The sequence below is a fragment of the Symphalangus syndactylus genome, chromosome 3, assembly GCF_028878055.3.
Source record: "Symphalangus syndactylus isolate Jambi chromosome 3, NHGRI_mSymSyn1-v2.1_pri, whole genome shotgun sequence".
In the NCBI taxonomy this organism is placed as follows: domain Eukaryota; kingdom Metazoa; phylum Chordata; class Mammalia; order Primates; family Hylobatidae; genus Symphalangus; species Symphalangus syndactylus.
In genome coordinates this window covers 69,921,782-69,941,980 of record NC_072425.2, presented here as the reverse complement: position 1 = coordinate 69,941,980, position 20,199 = coordinate 69,921,782, and the positions used below count along the sequence as shown (strand labels likewise).

Here is a 20,199-nt window from a genome sequence, read left to right as displayed (position 1 = left end):
TTTCTTTCTGTTTCCTTTTTTCCCCCTTGCTCCTTCTCCCTCTTCTTTGTAACTAACAAAACCACCACCAACTCCTCCTCCTGCTGCTGCCCTTCCTCCTCCTCCTCAGTCCAAGTGATCACAAAAGAAATCTTCTGAGCCGGAGGCGGTGGCATTTTTTAAAAAGCAAGCACATTGGAGAGAAAGAAAAAGAAAAACAAAACCAAAACAAAACCCAGGCACCAGACAGCCAGAACATTTTTTTTCCACCCTCCCTGAAAACAAACAAACAAACAAACAAACAATCATCAAAACAGTCACCACCAACATCAAAACTGTTAACATAGCGGCGGCGGCGGCAAACGTCACCCTGCAGCCACGGCGTCCGCCTAAAGGGATGCTTTTCTCGGCAGAGCAGCTCTTCGCCGACCACCTTCTTCACTCGTGCTGAGCGGGATTTTTGGGCTCTCCGGGGTTCGGGCTGGGAGCAGCTTCATGACTACGCGGAGCGGGAGAGCGGCCACACCATGCGAGGTAAGCGAGTCTGCGGGCACCGAGGCTCCCCGAGTCCGGCCAACTCCAGCCAGACGGGGAGATGGGGGAGGGGAGGGCACCCAGCAGAAAGGGAAAGAGGTTGCCCAGGCGCAGTTCCCCTAATTCGCTCTCGCAGGTGAGACTGCAAATGGCCTGGGCGTAGAAAGTTGCGGGAAGGTGTTGATGTCTTTCGGGAGTTCTGGAAGGACGCGGGAGGGCGCTTTTTTGGAGAGGAGAGACAGGCTAGTTGGTTCCTACCAGTCCTTGAGTTGCACTGAATCTTTTTTGCTTGTCGCTCTCGGGTGCGGAAGCGGACACGGGATGGAGAAAGCCGAAAGAGGGATGCCTCTGGACAGGAGCAGTTTGGAAGCGCCCGGCGCGCAGTGGTCTCCCGCCGGGGTTAGGCGCGCGGGGCGCACCGGCCGGGGGCAGGGTGGACACGCGCGGGCACACACTTCCCAGGTTACGAGGCCCACTAGCATCCTGGCCAACAGGCATGTCCCTTCTCTGGAGTAGTAAGCAGAAGAGCAATGCTGCGAGGCTGGACGCGGCTGAGGAAGCAGTTAGTTCTCCGGCGCGCGCCTTCGTGCCGGCGCTGCGCCCTGGCCAGGTCCTCGTGCCCGAGCCCGCGCGGCCCAGGCAGTAGTGCGACCCCTGAAAAGTTGTAATGAGAAAGTTCTGGAGGCTTGGAAAGGCCACACTACTCACGGCTGGAAAGTCATGGGCTCCGGCTCTTTTGTCAGATAAAGGGCCCGTAGTGGAAGAAGGTGCTGGGGCACCCTCGGGCCAGGACCCTCGCAGTAGCAGGCGGTGGCGGTGGCGGTGGCGGTGGCGGTGGCGGTGGCGGCGGCGGGACCCCGGGGCGAGCTGGGGTCTGCGGGGATGCGCGCCAAGGACGGTAGCGTTACGCTTGCTCCGGCTGGACTCGGCCTCTCGAAGGGCTGGAGAGTGGGTTTCGGGGAGTCACTTGGTCTCCTCTCCTGCCTTGCCGGAGACCTCAGGTTTCCTTCGCGCTGTGCTCGGCCTTTCTTCACTCTTTTACTGAAGAGCCAGGCGGGTGTCCGCTTGACATGGGGATCTGTGCAAGCTCTGGGCACCCACTCCCACCCCCAGTCTCTCTTCCTGGCCACACCGCGGTTAATCGGGGGCTCTTCTCTATCCTTCGCACGTACCCCTGGGTCTTGACAACAGAAAGTTAGTAACGGCCAGCTCCAGACCTTCTTGCATCCCAGACCCGGAGAGAGGTGGTCTAGGCAGGGAGCACTTGGGAGAGTTGGGATGCAATCACTGGTCTCCTCCTTCCACTGAAAGTGATCCTCTCCCACCCAGTCCCCCTAACGCCACTAGAGGAGCACCCCAGGAGGCAGCGGGTCTCACTCCCACTCCCTCCCGCATCCGGTGAGCCCCGAGCCTGGACTCAAGGGTTTGCTGGCTGGACGCTGGGATGTGTCAGGAAAGGGAAGGAGAAGAAGGAACGGAGAGAGATTGTCCATGGGGGAGGGGGTTGACTGTAGATAAGAAACAAGGACGTCCTGATGGGATGGTCTTGATTGGCCGGCTCGCTGGGAGTGGGGCACCCGAGTGTGTGCGCGCTGGCTCCAGCCGATTGTCCCGGTTGGAGGTTGGTTACATGCTTCACTGTCTAAATTCTTTCAAGAAACTATACCTGGGCAATTGGCGAGTAGAGAACCTTGGCTTAGTAAGAGAAGCCCAGTCTTTTGTTTTTCTTTTTCTAGCCCATCTCACCATCCCATCCATTCTTTCGGTTTCCCGCGTCCCAGTCTGGAGCTGCCAGTTCGTCCCTCCCCTTCTTCCCTTCTAACTTTCCCCCTGTGGCTGGGTTAATACTTTCTGAACGTCGGAAACTATGCGCCACCTCAGCTCGGACCCAGCACTAGGACCTAGGGCATAAAATCCGCTCACTCCTTACATCGTAGAAGGAGTGCGGCGCGGGGTGGGGATGGGTTGTAGCTTGATCTAGCCTCTCCTGAAGGAGCAGTTTGCAGATGACTGTCCTGATTCGCCACGGCGGTCGCTTTGAGGACTCCAGAAGCTGGAAGGATTGAAAGCCAGGCGCTGGTCCTCATGCTCACCTTGAGAAAACCAGTTTAAGCCCACAGACCTATCAAAGAGGGCGCCAGCCTCGCCAGGCGCCTGATGACCCCTTACAACTTCTAACTTGAGGCAGCTCTCAGGCGGCCTTAGGGGAACGCGCTGGAGGAAATGTAAGCTTAAAAGATGACCAGGTCGCTCTATCGCCATTCCTGGTTGCCCTTTCCTGACCCCTAGTGTCTTTCCTTACTACCTCTTCATATTTTCCCCGGACAGTGCCCTTCCACAGTATGAGAGGCTGTTCCATAAGAATGGGATTGAGAAAAGATCCAGGCTACTCTGACGTCTTGTGGAGTTGGGGGTTGAACTTGAGAGTGAACTTGAGAAGTGAAAGCGGGAAAAGAATCAGCTTTCGCTCGTGCAGGGCTACTAAGCACCCTGTGTTGGGAGAGGAGCCGTTTTTGACCTGGGCTTTACCGTGGGCCCACTGCATTTCCCTCATCCACACGCGCGCGCTTTCCATTCCCAGGTGGTCCTAGTTAGCGCCTGGGCTCCACAGTTTGCAGCTGACAACTGTCCTGAATCAGGGCGCTTTGCGCGATGGAAAGGTGATCTGGGATTCAGTGGTCTCCCTCGGGGCCAATCCGGCAAACCTATTCCCACCCCCTACTCCTCCCCCTCCTAGGGCATTTAAGAGACTTTATCCCCAGGGAAGCTACGGGGAAAGAAAGGGGTTAAGAGTCCCTGATGGCTGACGTCCTTGTCCTGCCCCATGGCTGAACTGAGTCCCGGACACAGCGCAGTGGCTTACTCTAGCCTGGGGCGGAGGAGGTTGTATTTGGTGGCGCACAAAGCCTTTCATCCTTTGTCTGTGAGAGGGTACCACAGAAGTTCTAGAGAGGCTTCTCCGTAGATTTCATTACTGAAAGGAATAACTTCTGAAGGCGGAAGGGAGGACCTTTAATTGGGCCCATCACTAGGTGAGAAAGAAGTGAGCCGAGGTGTGGGTTTCAGGGTTCCTTCTTGAAAGATCTGTGGGCTGTTTATTACACAGGGGCGCGGAAATGGTCGGATTTTTCAGTCCTGCCTCCACGGAAAACCCTGCTTCCAAAAACAGGGGCACAGATGTCGTCGCAATCAATAGGTGATTGTCGCTGGAGCGGATTAGAAATCTGGTTTTATGCTTTCTATAAACAAGGATTGGGCTTGGCTTTTTTAAAGTCTACTTTTCCTCTATTATTTGCAGGTAGTTAATTTTTACGAAGTGCTAAACTTTAGAAAAGAGGCTTCTGGCTCTCAGAGGTATGGCAGCCCTTCAGAAGTATGGAGCTCTGAATGTCCTGCTGGCAGGGCCTTTAGATTACCTAAACAAGTTCTCTCTCTTAATTTCCTCCACAAGTTCCAATTAAATATTTCTAACCAACATTCCACCTCCCGCAATTAAAAAAATATTGCTAGAAGGACATCTCTGTTAGTAGTCCATTAATAATTGCTCATTAAGTAATCATCAGTAAGCTGTCTTCATTCCAAGAAATGTAATAATTGAAACAGTTTAAAAAGAAATCCTAAAGATGTATTTCAACTATTGTTGAAATAATATATAGCCATAAAAATAAAATATTTTCTTAAATGGTTACATCCAGCGACTCTCTCCTCCTTCCTCCCCCAGCATCATGGGTGAGTTTGTAACAAGTATTATGACACAGAAGTGCTTGACATACTGGACTTCTGGGATAGGTATTAGTACCACCAAGGCTTTTACTTTTCTATATTTTCTAACAATCACGAATTGGGAAACCAGGAGGAAAATGTAGATGAAGAAATTTTGAACAGCAAACTTTATAAACCTGAGGGACACAAGATTAAAACTCCTTTCTTTGCATTTACTTAAAACTTACTAATCTTTGGATTTTCCGTCAACCACAATATAGCTTTTGCTCATTAGAGAATCCCTAACAGATGAGTCTTTGCATCATTATTAAAGTGGTTTATGTGATCATTTAATATAAATAAAAACATTATTTTATACTCTTAACCAAATATGAATGTTAACATTGACTTATTTTGGCAGCAATTTGATAATACTAAACTATGATCAGCCATAAAAACAACTATTGAGGAGTGTATTTGCATAGATTATATTTTAAATTTAAGTGTTTCCAAGCCATGAAACCTAATTTTACAGGAACAAAAATTTTGCTACACCAAATTACAAAGTTTTTGGGTTGGTCTTCATGAAAATGACATTTAAATCTCATAATAATACCTACTTTTTTCCCCCAAAAGTAGCGTATACACAGTTGTCAACAGGGATTTAATATGATTTGATACAGAAAGCTTTTCTACATAAAAAGATAAGTAAATTGCTTTTTCAGCTATGACATCACCTTTTATAAACCTGTATTCACCTTTTAGAAATACAGGACGGCCTATATGGTTTTTAGACCTCTCATTACAATAGTTCAAAGATATAAAAGTATAAATCACAGCGCATTACTAGATTATTCCATTGCAATGAATAATACACCTCTAATTTAAAGTACATATTACAGCATTCAATTAATTGTTTAATATTATAACTTTAAAAATTATTAGTTAAAAAATTGTATATGCATGGGTCTGCTGGGATTCTGCAAATTTGTATATAAAGTGTGGCTTAAAATTGTGAACAATAATATCAGTGCCACTGTGCATTGGTGAAATTTAAGCCTTACAAGTAAACATATTAGGAAATAAGAATTAATTCCAAAGTGAAGACTGACAAATTCTGGCCAAATTGAAACACATCAAAGGTTCATGAGCACATACGTTGTGAGTGCAAAAGTTATTAGTGATTGAGGTGACATTTTAATAATATGAGGATAATTTCTTAAGACTAAACTATTTCTGTATTTATTCTACAAAGACAAAAAAAGTAAAGGCTTTATTTATACTGGCATTCATTTAATTAACATTAACAAAACATTTATTGTGATGTTAAAAATATATAGAAAAATAAATATTAGAAATGGAAATTGTGCCTAATAATTAATGTATGTTTTTTATTCTAGATATAGCTCTCTTATTCTATCTATTCTTGTCTAAAGGATAGAAATCAAGCCGACTAATGAAATAAGTCTTTTGTGATATAATGAATGATGACCTTTGATGAAATAAGCACTCTAAACAAAAAGTATTATTCCTGTAATTTTGTAATCATCTTCCAATTACAGCTTTTTGCAAATATTTATCTTACTTTGAATAGAATCTCTGACTTAACAGAATCCCCAGCAGATAATAGCAGTCTTTGGAGGCGTCTGTTGATATACACTGATACGCAATATGTATATGTATGTGCCTATAACCACCCACTCAGACAAGAAGAATGAATATTTGAGAGAGAAAATCATTCTTATCTTTGCTTTCACAATCCAGACTTCCAAACTCAAATATATTTAGAGAAACAGAGCAACTTTCCAGAGCATTCAAAGGGAAGATATGAATACACGTGGTACTAGAGTCGCATAAAAAAGAAACTGTTAATAACATCTATTTATAAATAATCTACACAAAACTCCATTATACTACCTAATGATAATTAGAGGGAAAGGGAATCAAAGAATTCAGGACTGCCAAGTAAATAAAATATTCCCTCTCAAATTAAGCAACAAATTCATAGATAACAAGGTTTATGCCATGAATTTGAAGGATGTCTCCTTTGTAGCGCAACACAAAGGAAGCATAGAGGAATAAATATTGATTGAACTAATCATCTGATGAATAGAAATGAGATTTACCAGTGCACCAATATAATAGGCTATGTTAACTAGTTCTTTCATAGCGCATATGCTGCCCTTTCAACCCCTGACCCCATCCATTCAATTCTTAATGAGGGAAACCACAGGTGTTATAACGGCATTTATAGTGAATCAAGCTACATATAATAACCATGTGGTTAACTAATGGCACTGGGGGTAGATTCTTATGAAAGGAAATATTGTGATCACAATGTGACAAAATTATTGTATATTTCAAACCACTTAGAATTTTGGCTTGCTCAGGTAACCTCTAAAATATATCTATGTGGCCATTAATATCTCAAGTCCCAGATTTGGTGGCTCTGTAACAAGTGCAAATTTATTAGTGCATATCTGAGGAGCAAGAATTATTCAATATATATTCTACCCTCATTGTTGTACACCTTGCATAGTAAGCATTTAAAACATTAAGAAATAGCACTTAGAAGGTACAGTATTTTATACTCAATATGTCATGCATGCTGCTTGGTTAGTAATTTTATAAATATTGTAAATAGATTACAACTTTATAGTAATAATTAAATGATACATTTTGTGTTAAATTTACATTAGAACATTCTTGAAATAGGCATGTTTTTACAAAAGCCAAAACGAACATCTTGCCTTTGTCAAAATATAAGGCTAAAATCTTACTCAAAAATATGCTCTTATAAAAGAACAAAAGTAATTTGCTTTGACTTAAGCATGTTCACCTCTGCGTAGTAAATATTTTATTAACTGGCTGGGTATGCTGACATTAAAATTACTAGAATGGGTATTTACTAATGTCATTTTTGTATGATTAGTTATGATATCGTGTGGTCCTGGCTAATTTAGAGGAATCACGGACATCAGTAAAGAAAGATCAAATTAATCTGGTTGTTTACTAAATTATGCTTTTCTTACTACCCTACTTATTACTTTGTGCTCATATAAACCAAATATCTTGGCACTGTGGAGTATATGAAAAACTTGGGATGCTTAAAGAAAACTGTTACGTAGTTTACCTCATAGTAAAGCTTTTTTTAATAAATAATTGCAATAAATTAATTTGAAATTGTGTATTTAAAAAATTCTCACTCAACTGCCCAATATAGAATTATTCTTTTAAAGACTGCTATACCATTAACTAAATTTCACTAAATTATGTTGTAATCATGTGACAACCAGAGATATACAATATTTTAGGACTGAATTAGATGTACAAATGGTATTCTGAATTTAAGCACAAAATTATCCTTAAAAAAGAAACAACAAGAGCTTTTTAAAAAGGCCTTGGCATTTATAACCAGAACTTGGCATGAAATAAATGAGTATTATTAGCTGCAAAAAATGCAGATTTATTTAATTTTAATTTTCTGACCAGCTTTATTTTGTTTTGTTTTGTTTTAATATTTTCAAATACAAATGTCTCTCCTTATCTGAAACCAGCTAAGCTTGATTCTCATCTGTTCTGAAAACTTTGTCAAACTCATTGATCAACTCATTTTTAGGAGCCCAAATTAAGATATACTCTCAAGTACAAGAATGATAACATCTTCCCCAAAATATTTCAGTTTTAATTTTAAAAGGAATAAGCTCAAAGATGATGTCATCTTTTACAGCCATATATATAAAAAGAAATGTACTTGACTCACATATTTATTTATTAAAGATTTACTGACTACATCCACCCAAAGTGTAAGGTACAGGGCTGAACCCCAGGGATCCTCAGGTTGATAAAGCACAGTCAGTAGTCGAAGCTAGGATCAAAGAGAAAGCAGAATGGAACATGGCAAGGACGCTGTCAGAAAGTCGGACTAGCTCTCAAAGGGAAGTGATGTTTGAGATGGGCCTCTAAAGATAAGTAGAACTCCCTCTTTGGGTTAATTTGTTCATCATAAATGAGGTCTATTAAATTACTGTTAGTTGTACTCCTCTGTTGCCTTATACAGTTGGTGTTATGTGAAATTGAGTTTATAGTAGACCTATTCCAAAAACAACATAACCTGATGTAGCACAAATAATATTGCTCTCAAAACTTTTAGTAGTAAAATTATTCTCAAGTGACAATTGAAAACAAAATCCTTTAAAGCAATTTTTAAAATTACAAAAAGAAAGTATATTGAAGGTGAGATGAGTATCAGTGTAAGGAAGAGGGTATAGCTTGTTTTAAAAAAAGTATCACCAAGAAAAAGAAAACGTAAAAATATAATATCCATATACAATTGTTTTTATAAGTAAAATTCTTATTTATTTTTTAAAAAAGGAAATGACTGATGTATATTGAGTTTCATTTTCTTTAATACTATAATCTGAAAGTAGCAATATCTGCTCTAGAGAGTACCTTAAATTACTAGATATCAAGTAGAATAAAACCCATTGAAGTAACAGAGTATGTAGGCCATGTCTGAGGGCCACAATGATGTTCTTTAAATTCTTCCATTCCACATACTTGGAAGTAATACTGTAATCTGAAAATTAAGTTGTAAAATCAACACTTGCTGACTTTTGAGCTATTCTCTTTCTTCAGCATATTTAAAGAAGGAAAATTCTGGAGACTCCTACTAATAAAAACCTGAGTATGAGAGGCAAATATTAGCTGGTTCCATCCCAGCACTGTGAGTGAGTTGCTGATCAGGCTGAAAAAAGTGTCCACTACAGTCCTCAGTTAAAGCTTAGTCATTTTGAAAGGATAGTTTGTCATTCTGGTCTTACACATTAGCTCTTGTGAACTTAGTTAACATGGGTCCTCGTACTAATGTCTGATTTACTCTGAAACACTGGTAATTTCAAATTTCTGAGACCGCAAAGCTGATAAACAGACTCTGAGCTGGGATAAACTCACATAAGCAAATGCCTCCATTTGAAACTTGCAGGCAGCCAAACTGTCACTCTTGGCCATAACCCTCTGCATCAGCATGAATCTCATCTTCAAATTTCCACATAGTGGGCAGGACCACAGAGTCATGCCTTTTAAGTCCTGAAACACAAATAATTGTTTTAAATGCTGAATATTAACTAGAATATATTAGACTGAGGAATTGTGCCCTTCTGTTGTAACAATATCCAGATAACGTAGTGGCTATGGTAATTCCGGATTTTTTCTTGGAAATAGAAGAATTCAAGAAGTGCATGAATGATTTCATTTCTTGAGGTTTTTCCAAAAAGGTGAAGGCTTGGAAGGCTGCTGTAACTTTTACTAGCCTTGATTAAACAGCTATTTAATAAGACAACCAGTTTTCTGGACACTCATTCCCCCACGCCTTATTGTAATTTGTCTCTGGTGTTCCTAGGTTATGTGACAATGGACACATACAACCATTGCATGTTATGCCTGGGCCAGTGTACTATTCTGGTTGGTGAATGGAGGCTAAACTGTTGGAGAACAGTCGTTTTACTTAAAGTGTTACATATAACTTGAGTCTAGTGTTTTTACTCTAGCTTTTATGTAAATATGCGTCATACTTAGTAAACAGTAAACCGTTATTTTGGTTTTTCCATTAAAAAGCAATTTAAAGACAATCTTATTAAATAGGATCAAAATGTGTTGTTGCCGGTAATTAGCTCTGAGAACATGAAATGCAGACATACTATTGTTATTTGCCTAGTGTAATGAAAATAAGTGAAACCAGTTGTATTTGACAGGCTACGTTTAAAAAGTTTCATTTCACCTCTCCAAGGAAAGGATCCCATAGTGCTTCATATGAGTTTGTAATTCTGCATTAGTATGAAAACTCATATTCTAAGTTTCCAAAGTAAAAATTTTATCATATAGCTTGAACCAGAATAAACACTCAAATCATATTTAACCATCCAGCAGCTGTTGACTTCCAGAATCTAGAACGAAACAAGAACACACAAGTTTCAAGAACTTAGACATACTGAGTTTCTAATGAACAACTGGCTTTCATTATCATTGCCAGGACAAATAATAAAATTATTACACAGAACATTTCCTGTTAACTTGTAGATAAATTGTGCCTGGCACATGTAAAGGAATTAAAGACTTTTAAAGAAAGGAGAAGAAACCTTGTTCCAAATTTCCACAGTTGTTGAGTATGAGCAAATGCCACACAGTCTGGTAGAATAGAGGAACATTTGTTCAGGAAAAACACATCATATCGTTAAGGTACATGATTCTTGGCAATACTTTGTTTTTTACAAAAATAAAATATTTTAAATAAATTATTTAGAATTTTTTAGGATCTCAACTTATTAATCTGTTTGCTCTAAAATTAAATTTAAAACAAACAGTTCAATATGCTGAGTTTTTTTCCCCACTTAAATGCTGACTACTTTTAATAAGCTTAATTCTAAGCACTTTTATCCTTGCATATATACTTTCATTCTTGTGATTTCAAAAAAGTTAGGTACCAAAGGAAAAGAGCTTTTGGAGTAAATTATCCCAAGGACAACTCAGAAATATCAATAATGAGAATCCTAGTCAGACAGCATTAATACCCTTCCAGTTGTGTTTTTGCTTTGCTTACTAATATAACCAAAGATAAGTTCTGGCTGTCACTCATGTCAGAATAAATTAAAATTTATGTGATTGGTTTTAGAAAGTGTTCTTTTGTAATAAAATAAATTGATTTGGAATTTTTTCCACCAAAATTGTACTGTATCCTTATGTTCATTAATGATTTTTGAAAGGTTGTCTAACATGGTTGATTTGTGTATTGATTAAGAGTAAAAGCCATACTTTTTAAAACTAAAATAATGCTTTAAAAGTAAAGGGAACTATCTGACAGAGATGTAGGTGACACCTTCTATAGTGAAGACGATTTAAATGTAACTCAGCAAATCTTAAATATTGAGCACTTATGATGTCTAAGAAGAAATACCCTCCAAGTTAACAGTCTCAAGCACAACAAAACTACATTTCTTATAAAAGTCTTAAGGAATTCCTTAGATAATATTTGTTTCATTTGAATTTCTCGAATGTTCAATATTGATTATGTCCCATTTTCTTAAATGAGAAAAATCAATGACTTGGTCATAATTATTTGTTAAAAGAGATTAACATCAAAATTTGACTGGAAACAAGGGTTCCTGCCTCCAAATCCAGTTCTATTTTTATTAATCTATGCTCTCCCTCTCTCTCTCTCTCTGGCCATACTATTTTTTGCCACCCCTGTATTCATAGTAGATATCCCTAATCAACCATGGCATTCATACTTGCTAAGTCTGAATGCAACCTCCGCTACCATTTGGCCATCATTGGCACTTAAGATAAAACTTGTTACCACAACTCTCACCAGTGTTTTGACCACATAAAGAATAGAGAATAATACAGTAAAACTATTATTTAATCACAAGATCCCCTTGGGTAAACCATAGCTCTCCACAGCTTTCACTCCCAAAATAATGATAATGGCATTTACCAATGTCGGGAAAAACTAAAATAAAATAAGTATTATAGAAAAATCTATAGATTCTGAACTGGATCTGTCTAGTCAAAATAATAGCAAATTCAAAGTATAAGTAGTAAATTTTTTATCTTTCCATAATTATTCCCTTGAAAGTTTCAAATATTTAATTTTATAACAAATAGATCTCCTTTTATATGTATTTCAAAATTTTGAAAAAATTGCATATTTACAGATTTTTTTCCTCACTAAGAATCTGTATCCACTTTAAGGTAGCAATTTTATCAGAAATAGCTATGAAGACAATAAAAAATTTCTCTTCATTCAATAGCCAACATGCATTTCTAGTTTGTGATGTGAATGCGCTCATTTGACCCTCAGCTTGTCAATTCTTTCCTCTAGTTTTTATGCCTGTTAAGAGGCGGGTTCTCTATCTCCAGCTATAAGCATTTCAATGAAAAAACTGTGTTAATAGCCTAGCATACCACCATTTATCCACCTGAGTTTAATTAATTTTGTCTGATTCACTGAGACTGGAACTCTCATCAACACACTATTTAAATCAAAGGCCTATTATCATCCTTCTATGCTGTGTACAAGCTTAAGATGTTTTCTTAAGGAAAGAAACTTGACAACATTAAGAAGGTGCCATGTCTAATCGTGCCCAGCATTATAAAGAAAAAAAAATTACATTTGACATTAATTCTAAAGAAATGCAGAGTTCTGCTCCTCCTTAACAATATTGCAATTTAATTTGTTTTGCATTTTGGCTGAAACATAATATTCCTTACATCAAGCTATCATTTATGTGGTTAATTTTTATGCTTTCAAATGAAGTTAATTTGCAATTCTTTAAAAGCATAGTTATTAGTCTACAGTTAGTGATTTTTCAGGCCTCTTTAATGTAAACTGTACTGTAAAAAACATAGCTTGAAATACCAACCCTACTCTGTCATTTATTCTGCAGGACTCCAATTGATCGTATTATAGAATGGTCCTGACACCCACAACTTGACTAAATTTGACCACAGATGCTATTAGAAAGAAAATGAGCCACACTGGGTTTCTTCCTCTTATATTTAGTATCTACTGTGTTTAACAATATCAGGTTGGAAAAGATTGTACACTTATCTCAGGTGATCCTCTTCGTTTTACAGCATGTAAAATATCTTCTTTGCTTGCTCCGTTTTAGATATAGTGATATGTTTCTTCATATTCACTAATCCTGTCAGTCTGTTCTGCAGCTGCTCTTAAGGAAAATTCTGAAAACATTTAAGAGAGGAACTATGTAAACCTGAGAGGAGCTGACAGATGCAGTCTCATCTCTACAAAATGTAATAGCAGTTAAAATTTATAATAATCTCTTGCCTGTGTTTCGTACTCTATAGCTCTCAATAAGCTTATGTAGCCACTGTCTCAATGACACACCCAACAATCTTGTGAGATAGGCAGGACAGGTATGAATAGGAATGTGCCCAGAGTACCCAGATCAAAGAAAACTCTAAAATATAAAAGAGTGCTTTTTAAACAGTTTTAAAATGCAGTTTCCACACTTCAAAAAATTGTACCAAATCAAAAATATAAGTATTTGATTTATAAAAGGAGGAAATGTAAGTGGTTAATAAACATTTGAAAAAAAGAGCTCAACTTCTCTTATTAAAGAATGCAAACAGAATGAGTAGCATCTTCACCTGTCAAATAATAGCAGTTGTGATGACACCCTCATATTCTGTAGCAGGAATTTATAGTGGTACAGTCTTTTAACTTAAACCCTTAATAATATCATACTCTTTAGCCCAGTAACTCACCTTCTGGGATCTTTCCAAAGAACTAAAGTACAAAAAGGACTTTATACCTAAAGACCTGTGCCTAAAAACGTATTGCAGCCTCACAGTGATGTTTTCAATAATATAGGGAAACCTTAGTTGTAATGCTCTTTACCACATACTTTCATGTAATATGTATTCACTGTGTATACCATTATATACTCATGATGTATTCAGTATACTTCACTAGCATTAAATCTCTACATGTACTTAATCATTTATTTTAGGTACTGGGGATAAAATGGTAAGCAAAAAAGACATCATCCTGACCTCACTAAACACAAAGACTAACAAAAAATAAGTAAAATGCAAAATTGTATGTACTATGTGATTTAAATTATATAAAAATCCATAAAGAGCAATTGAAGAAAACATAAAACCGTTAAAAATCACCCCTTGATATTAACATCTTAGAAACTATTTTCTTCTTCTTTTTTTTTCTCTCCTTTCAACTTTTCTCACACAGTCTCTGTAGATTAGTTGTAAGTGTCAAATTGTGGGAGGCGCAGGGACCCAGGCCTGTGATCCTGGCACATAAGGAGTCTAGGCCAGGAGTTCAAGACCAGCCTGGGCAACATAGCAAGCCCTCATCTATATAGCAAAAGAAAAGAAAAAAAAAAGTGTCAAGGTGAATGAATGTTCAATTACTCTGGCATAGTAATAAGGCTATGCTTTATCTTTCACTCACTGTGTTTTAGCTCATCCATTTGCCTGAGGTCATCTAGTATGATAATAAGGTTAAAGTTGAAAGTTTAATGGCTCATTTATAAAATTAACTGATTTGATATTGGCACAACTACTCTTTCCTTCATCATCCAACATTTATCAAGGATCTATTATGCACCAGACACTATCTTAAGGTTTGAAGATACACAGGTGAATAGGATTCCATCCCATACTCTCAAGACCTTAGAGTCTGGTCTTTTGGAGAATCGTATATTACAATTCACAATAGGTACTAGAAATAGCAATAATACAAGGGATAACAAGAAGAAGAAGAAAAAGGAATTAAAAAAACTTTTTCCATCATTGAGAAAAGAAGAATTCTGCCTTACTAAATTCTTTTAACAGTGGATTAATACTGTGCTTTTTGTCTCTAAAGGCTCCTAATTGGGGAAATTTATTTTAAATGTTAGAGAAAGATCAGGATACTCACACAGAAAAATTAGTCAGCTTGTCTTCAATTCGTCTCCATTAAACTAGCCTGTATCTATCCCCTGACAAAGCTGCAAGACTGCAATTCCTAAGGATGTTAAAGAATACCAACACAGACATACCAGTTCTCAAAATATAAGATGAATGATGAATTGATTCCCATTGGCGGAGTTGTGGGAATGCTTTAAATATTCCTACACTCTGTGGTAAATGAAGAATCTCAATTTGCTCATAAGACTGTTATAAACTCATTGGTATTTAATAGAGCAGAATTCATTATGATGTTCACTGCCAAAGTAGTCTTCATATATTAGTACTAACACCCCTAATGCAGTGATTCAAAACAGACAGTGATTTTGCCCCGCAGGAGATAAATGACAATATCTAGAAAAATGTGGAGTTGTCACAACTGAGAAGATGCTACTAACATCTCATAGGTAGAGGTCAGGAATGCTGTTAAACACCCTGCAATATACAGGACAGCCCACAAAGCAAAGAACAATGCTGTCCAAAATGCCCATAATGCTGAGATTGAGAAATGTTGCCCTAGGACTTACATGAAGGTTTTCTGAATAGAATCACTTTAGGATCCTCAGTTTTTTTGTGTATTCTCTGAGAAAGCTGCTTCCTCTTTTCTGCCTCCCCCTTTACAATAATCTCACTCCCACTCCACAAAGAAAGATTGAACTCTCTCACTCATTTCAAATATTATTATGTGCATGGTCCCAACATGGAAAACTTCCATTGCAGTAAAAAACAGACAATTTGAAATATTGATTTTGATGCTGAGAAAATGATCAATTTTAACGAATGAGCAAAATCGTCTTTTGCAAGTCAGGTAGTTTCTTTTACTTTCAATGAAATTGAAGGAAGATGTATTCAAATTATCAGTTATTGGTCATTAAAATAGTTTTTGATAATAGAATGCTATGTGATTTGAGGCATATATCTCAGAATAAGTTTAAAGAAGTGAGTTCAATTGCTATGGCAAAATTAGTTCCACTTTCCTCTGCATATTTTTGTGAATAAGTTTTTCAACACTTGTATTGCTAAAAGCAAAAACATAAATAGAATCGATGTGAAACCCCATTACATTCTAGTAGTAAATAATAGTCAAGCAAAAGTACCAGAATTAAGTGAAAGAAAAAAACCTCACTCTGGTCCAATAACAGATAACTTTTCTTTTAATATTTATTCTTATATTTAGTATTAGGTTGATGCAAAAGTTACTGCAGTTTTTGCCATTACGTCAGCAAAAACCGCAATAATTTTTGCACCAACGTAATAAATACAAAATTTGTAATATATTTGTGTAATTTTTATCAATTGTGTTCTAGTGATAATGATAATAATTCAATCTAGAAGGAATTTTAACTCAGAACCTGTGTTCACAGAGAAAAAATTGGTTAAATCTAAAATATAGACTTATTTTTTTTGGAGAGTGGTATAACCTAGTAACTAATAAAAGACTTTCAAACATGAGAATTTAGACATTAGAATAAAATCATATGCAGGAAGTGACAATATGAATTCAAGGAGAAAAGTAGATATTGTAAAATTTCTGTAAAAGAGTTTGTTTATGCATTTTCTTTTCAAATGTATGATATGGCTATTAAAACATTTTGAGATTTAGATTCCATTGGTATATTTAAATAGAAACTCGTTAGTTCTATTTTAATATATAAAATCTAAAATGCTTCAAAAATTACATCCTTTGCAGTGTTATTGTATATACTATGTAATCTGCTTTTACAATGGCTCTGAAATGAAAAAGAATGCCGTAGGATCCACAATTCCTATTCCACAGTGTTCAGCCATGGTTTTTCAGGTCCGTATTAACATGGTATCCTTACTGCTTAGAAACTGCATTAGTCAGTACTTGGGCAAGAACTATTGCAAACTCTTTGAAGAACCCAGAATGATAATTCATTCTTCGTTAACTTTTCTTGGATGACCAGGCACAATCATATCTGAGAAGCTTTGGACAACAGCTACTGCTTATTTCACTCAAGTTTTTTAAAGTGCTAGTTTTCTGCAGAAATTGTGAATAACTACCAACCTCAGAATCAGCAACCCTGAAATCGGAACAGTATCCTCCTCAAAGAGACACTTCAGTACATTCTGCTAGACCACATGTCTGCAAACTTTTATGTAAAGCCCCAAATAGTAAATATTTTAGATTTTGTGGTCCATGTGGTCTCTGTTGCTCTGACATTGTAGCATAAAAATGTCAGAGTAGCACAAACATAGCCACAGTCAATGTGTAAATGAACAATCATGGCAATGTTCCAATAAAACTTTATTTACAAAAACAGGTGGCAGGCTAAACTGGAGTGGGCAGTAGTTTGCTGATCCCAACACTTGACTCTCACTTCCCTAAATACAGGATATTATTGAACTTAGTATTCCCATCACCTAGCACAAAACCTGAAACTCAATAAATGTTGAATAAATGAGTAGAAGTATTTAAGCCTTAAGAGGATAACGGTATATTTAAAATATGCTAAATGATATTTATATAATATATTTAATAATATATATAATTATATATATGTAAAATGAATGACAGAGGAGAATAAGACAATTATAAACCTCATCGAGCTTAGATATTGGCCAAGGAGACCTATTTCTAGAAGTACTAGGCAGCTTGACCACAGTTACTAGAATGAAGCTATAGTATTCAATTATTTCAATATAATTTTGTATATAATTCAATACAGTTATTTCAATATACCGTGGACTAATAATTATTCAACGTAACATTGAATAATTGATTAACCCTCAAGTATAACTTCTGAACCCCTTGAGGTCAGACAGCTTTGAATCCTCAACTCCAACTCTATATCTTCTCCATAATAGGTCATTGAAAATTCAAATTAATTATTAATGAGGAAAGGTAAATCAAAACCTGGCCAATTAATAAATCAACAAACATCTGGTGTGTCTAGTATGCTGTAAGCATTACATAGTTGTTGAAAAAGATCCAATGAAGAAAATGTATTTATTCAACAAACTAACACCATTATAGCACTTAGGTGTCATGTTTGCATCTAATTTCTAACAAATATTAACTCAGTTAATCCCCACGGCAAATTTCTAATTAAACAGTGTTTATTATTAGGTCCATTTGATAGATGAAGAGGCTAAGGTACAGGAAGGTTAAGTAACTTGTCCAAAGTCACACATCTAGTAAATGGCAAAACTGGAATTCAGATCCAGGCACTCGTATCTCCTGAGTCTGTGCAATGTTTCCTCACATACCATCTCACTGAGTATTATTATACCCAATGTGTTTTTTACATCACTGTGGAAGGTTGATTTGTTCTTTCAGGGGAGTGTTTTATGAAGGAGCTCACCCCTTTTTCAATGGGAGCTAATTAATATTTTATTTTCTCAAACTTTGCACATAATTTTTGAAGATTCTTCCAAGAATCTAAAATAGCTGAGTCTTTCCTTTCCCTCCCACTAAAAAATATGCTTTCTATTAGAAAAACTCAAAATTCTCAAAACCCACCATTCCAAAATGCTGTCACTTCTCTTGCAAAGTGAACCTATAATGTTTCAAAATGACAGATGCAAATTGTTAAGTAAGAGTACAACACACTATGGCACTGCCAAATGACACCTGTAACCAGTAAAAGCTGGATGAGTTAAAAAGATGATCAATATCCCAGTGATTAGGAAGAACTCTGTGAGAAGTCACTTGAGCCAAGCTTTCAAATTGTGTAAAATTTTATTGGCAAAGAATCACAGAGAAAGTTTTCAGGTGAAAGGACAGAGGGAACAAAATCTTGGCAGCAAAAATCATGTGCGTGCACCACCCCAAATGAAAGAAACAAAGCATAAGAGAGAGAACTAACATTGACTCTACTCTATGTGTCAGATACTGTGTTTGGTCCTTGACCTCCTAGGGGGTCTAGTTAAAATCCCAGGCATGGAAGTAAAGCAGTCCAGGTACCAGTGCCACCTCCACTGCTTACCGTGCTACTTAATTTGTCTGAGCCTCAAATTTTTTTGTAAAGTGAAGATAGATAATACCTTCATAGTAGGCTCATTGTAAGAGTTAAATCAAATTAGATAACATCATAACATGCTTAGCATTGCACCTGATATTTAGCCCTCATTAAGTGGCTTAACATTGTTCTTGAATTTTTATTGTCACACACAAGAAAGTGAAGTATTGTTATCTCTACATTGCAAATGAGAAAGCCAAGGCTCAGACAGTCTTAGACTAACATCTATAATATATGTATAATTACCCCAGTACAATAGGCCTCCAAGGGAGTTCTCACTGGGAAGCAGAGATTTGGTTATTAGAAGAAAGAATTGAGAGATGCTGAAATGTCAAAATAGGAGTTTTGTTGTGCTGAGATAAATTGAAAATGTTGGGGGCCTAGCGTTTGAACTTTCGAAAAAAAGGAAATCTGTGACTGTTGCTGTGTTTAAAACTTGCCTCTTAATGATTTAGGGGTCACTGAATAAAAAGAGGAGTCAAGCATGAAGCAGAGAAGCAGTCTGGGGACTTGGTTTGGCATTCAGTGACAGCAATGTCAGCTTAACTGACATATCAGTTAACTGACATATCCCTAAATCCTGTCTCATAGTAAGTGTCCTCCCTCCCACCTAACAGTTCCCAACATACCTGGTGCACTTGATTTGAGTCTGGTGTTTTTTCCTTATATTTATTTACATTAGTTTAGCACAATCTGGTTGAAAAAAATTTATAGACACAACATTTACCAAACATAAATTGCAATGTTTCCTCACATACCATCTCACTGAGTATTATTATACCCAGTGTGTTTTTTACATAGCTGTGGAAGGCTGATTTGTTCTTTCAGGGGAGTGTTTTATGAAGGAGCTCACCCCTTTTTCAATGGGAGCTAATTAATATTTTATTTTCTCAAACTTTGCACATAACTTTTGAAGATTCTTCCAAGAATCTAAAATAGCTGAGTCTTTCCTCTCCCTCCCACTAAAAAATATGCTTTCTATTAGAAAAACTCAAAATTTCATCTGAGTCTACTTTCAAATACACACCTGCAAAATGCATGTGTCATCTTTAAAAAAAACTGAAATTCTGTTATCATTTTTTTCTTAAAATGAATCAATGTTTTTCTTCATCATTTCATTTTTAAGATTCCCTTTATTCCCATGATTCCAATGTTGTTTTCTGCTGTAACGAAAGGTACTGACATCAGGAGATCTAAACTGTGAAACTTATGTAACTTGCACTATACTCGGTCCAACATCTTGTGGTCTAATTAAATACAAGCCAAGTCAGTTGGCAGAAAGGTACGGCGTGGTGGTGTGGATATTAGCACCTTGTTAGCAGTCAAAAACCTGCTTTCTCAGGCAGAACCTATTTCTGAATACAAAGTTTTATATAGATTAATGCTGTAATGTTTGAAAGGCATTTGATAAACAAACTTATATTTGAATCTGGAAATAGAAATATTTTCTTACCAGACATTTTAATCTAATTTTATTTTTTAAAAAAGGCTAGCCCCATACTCTAGTGGGCAT

At 37.2% G+C, this 20,199-nt stretch overlaps 1 protein-coding gene across 1 annotated transcript in view; it reads left to right on the top strand.

Annotated features, from left to right (window-relative positions):
* The first annotated feature begins 429 nt into the window (after positions 1-429).
* Positions 430-20,199, top strand: part of RORB (RAR related orphan receptor B) — a 195,371-nt gene continuing 175,601 nt past the window's right edge. The window contains exon 1 of the mRNA XM_055272244.1: positions 430-513. Coding sequence (XP_055128219.1) covers positions 507-513 — 7 coding nt within the window. The 5' untranslated portion in view covers positions 430-506. The remainder of the gene's footprint in view (positions 514-20,199) is intronic.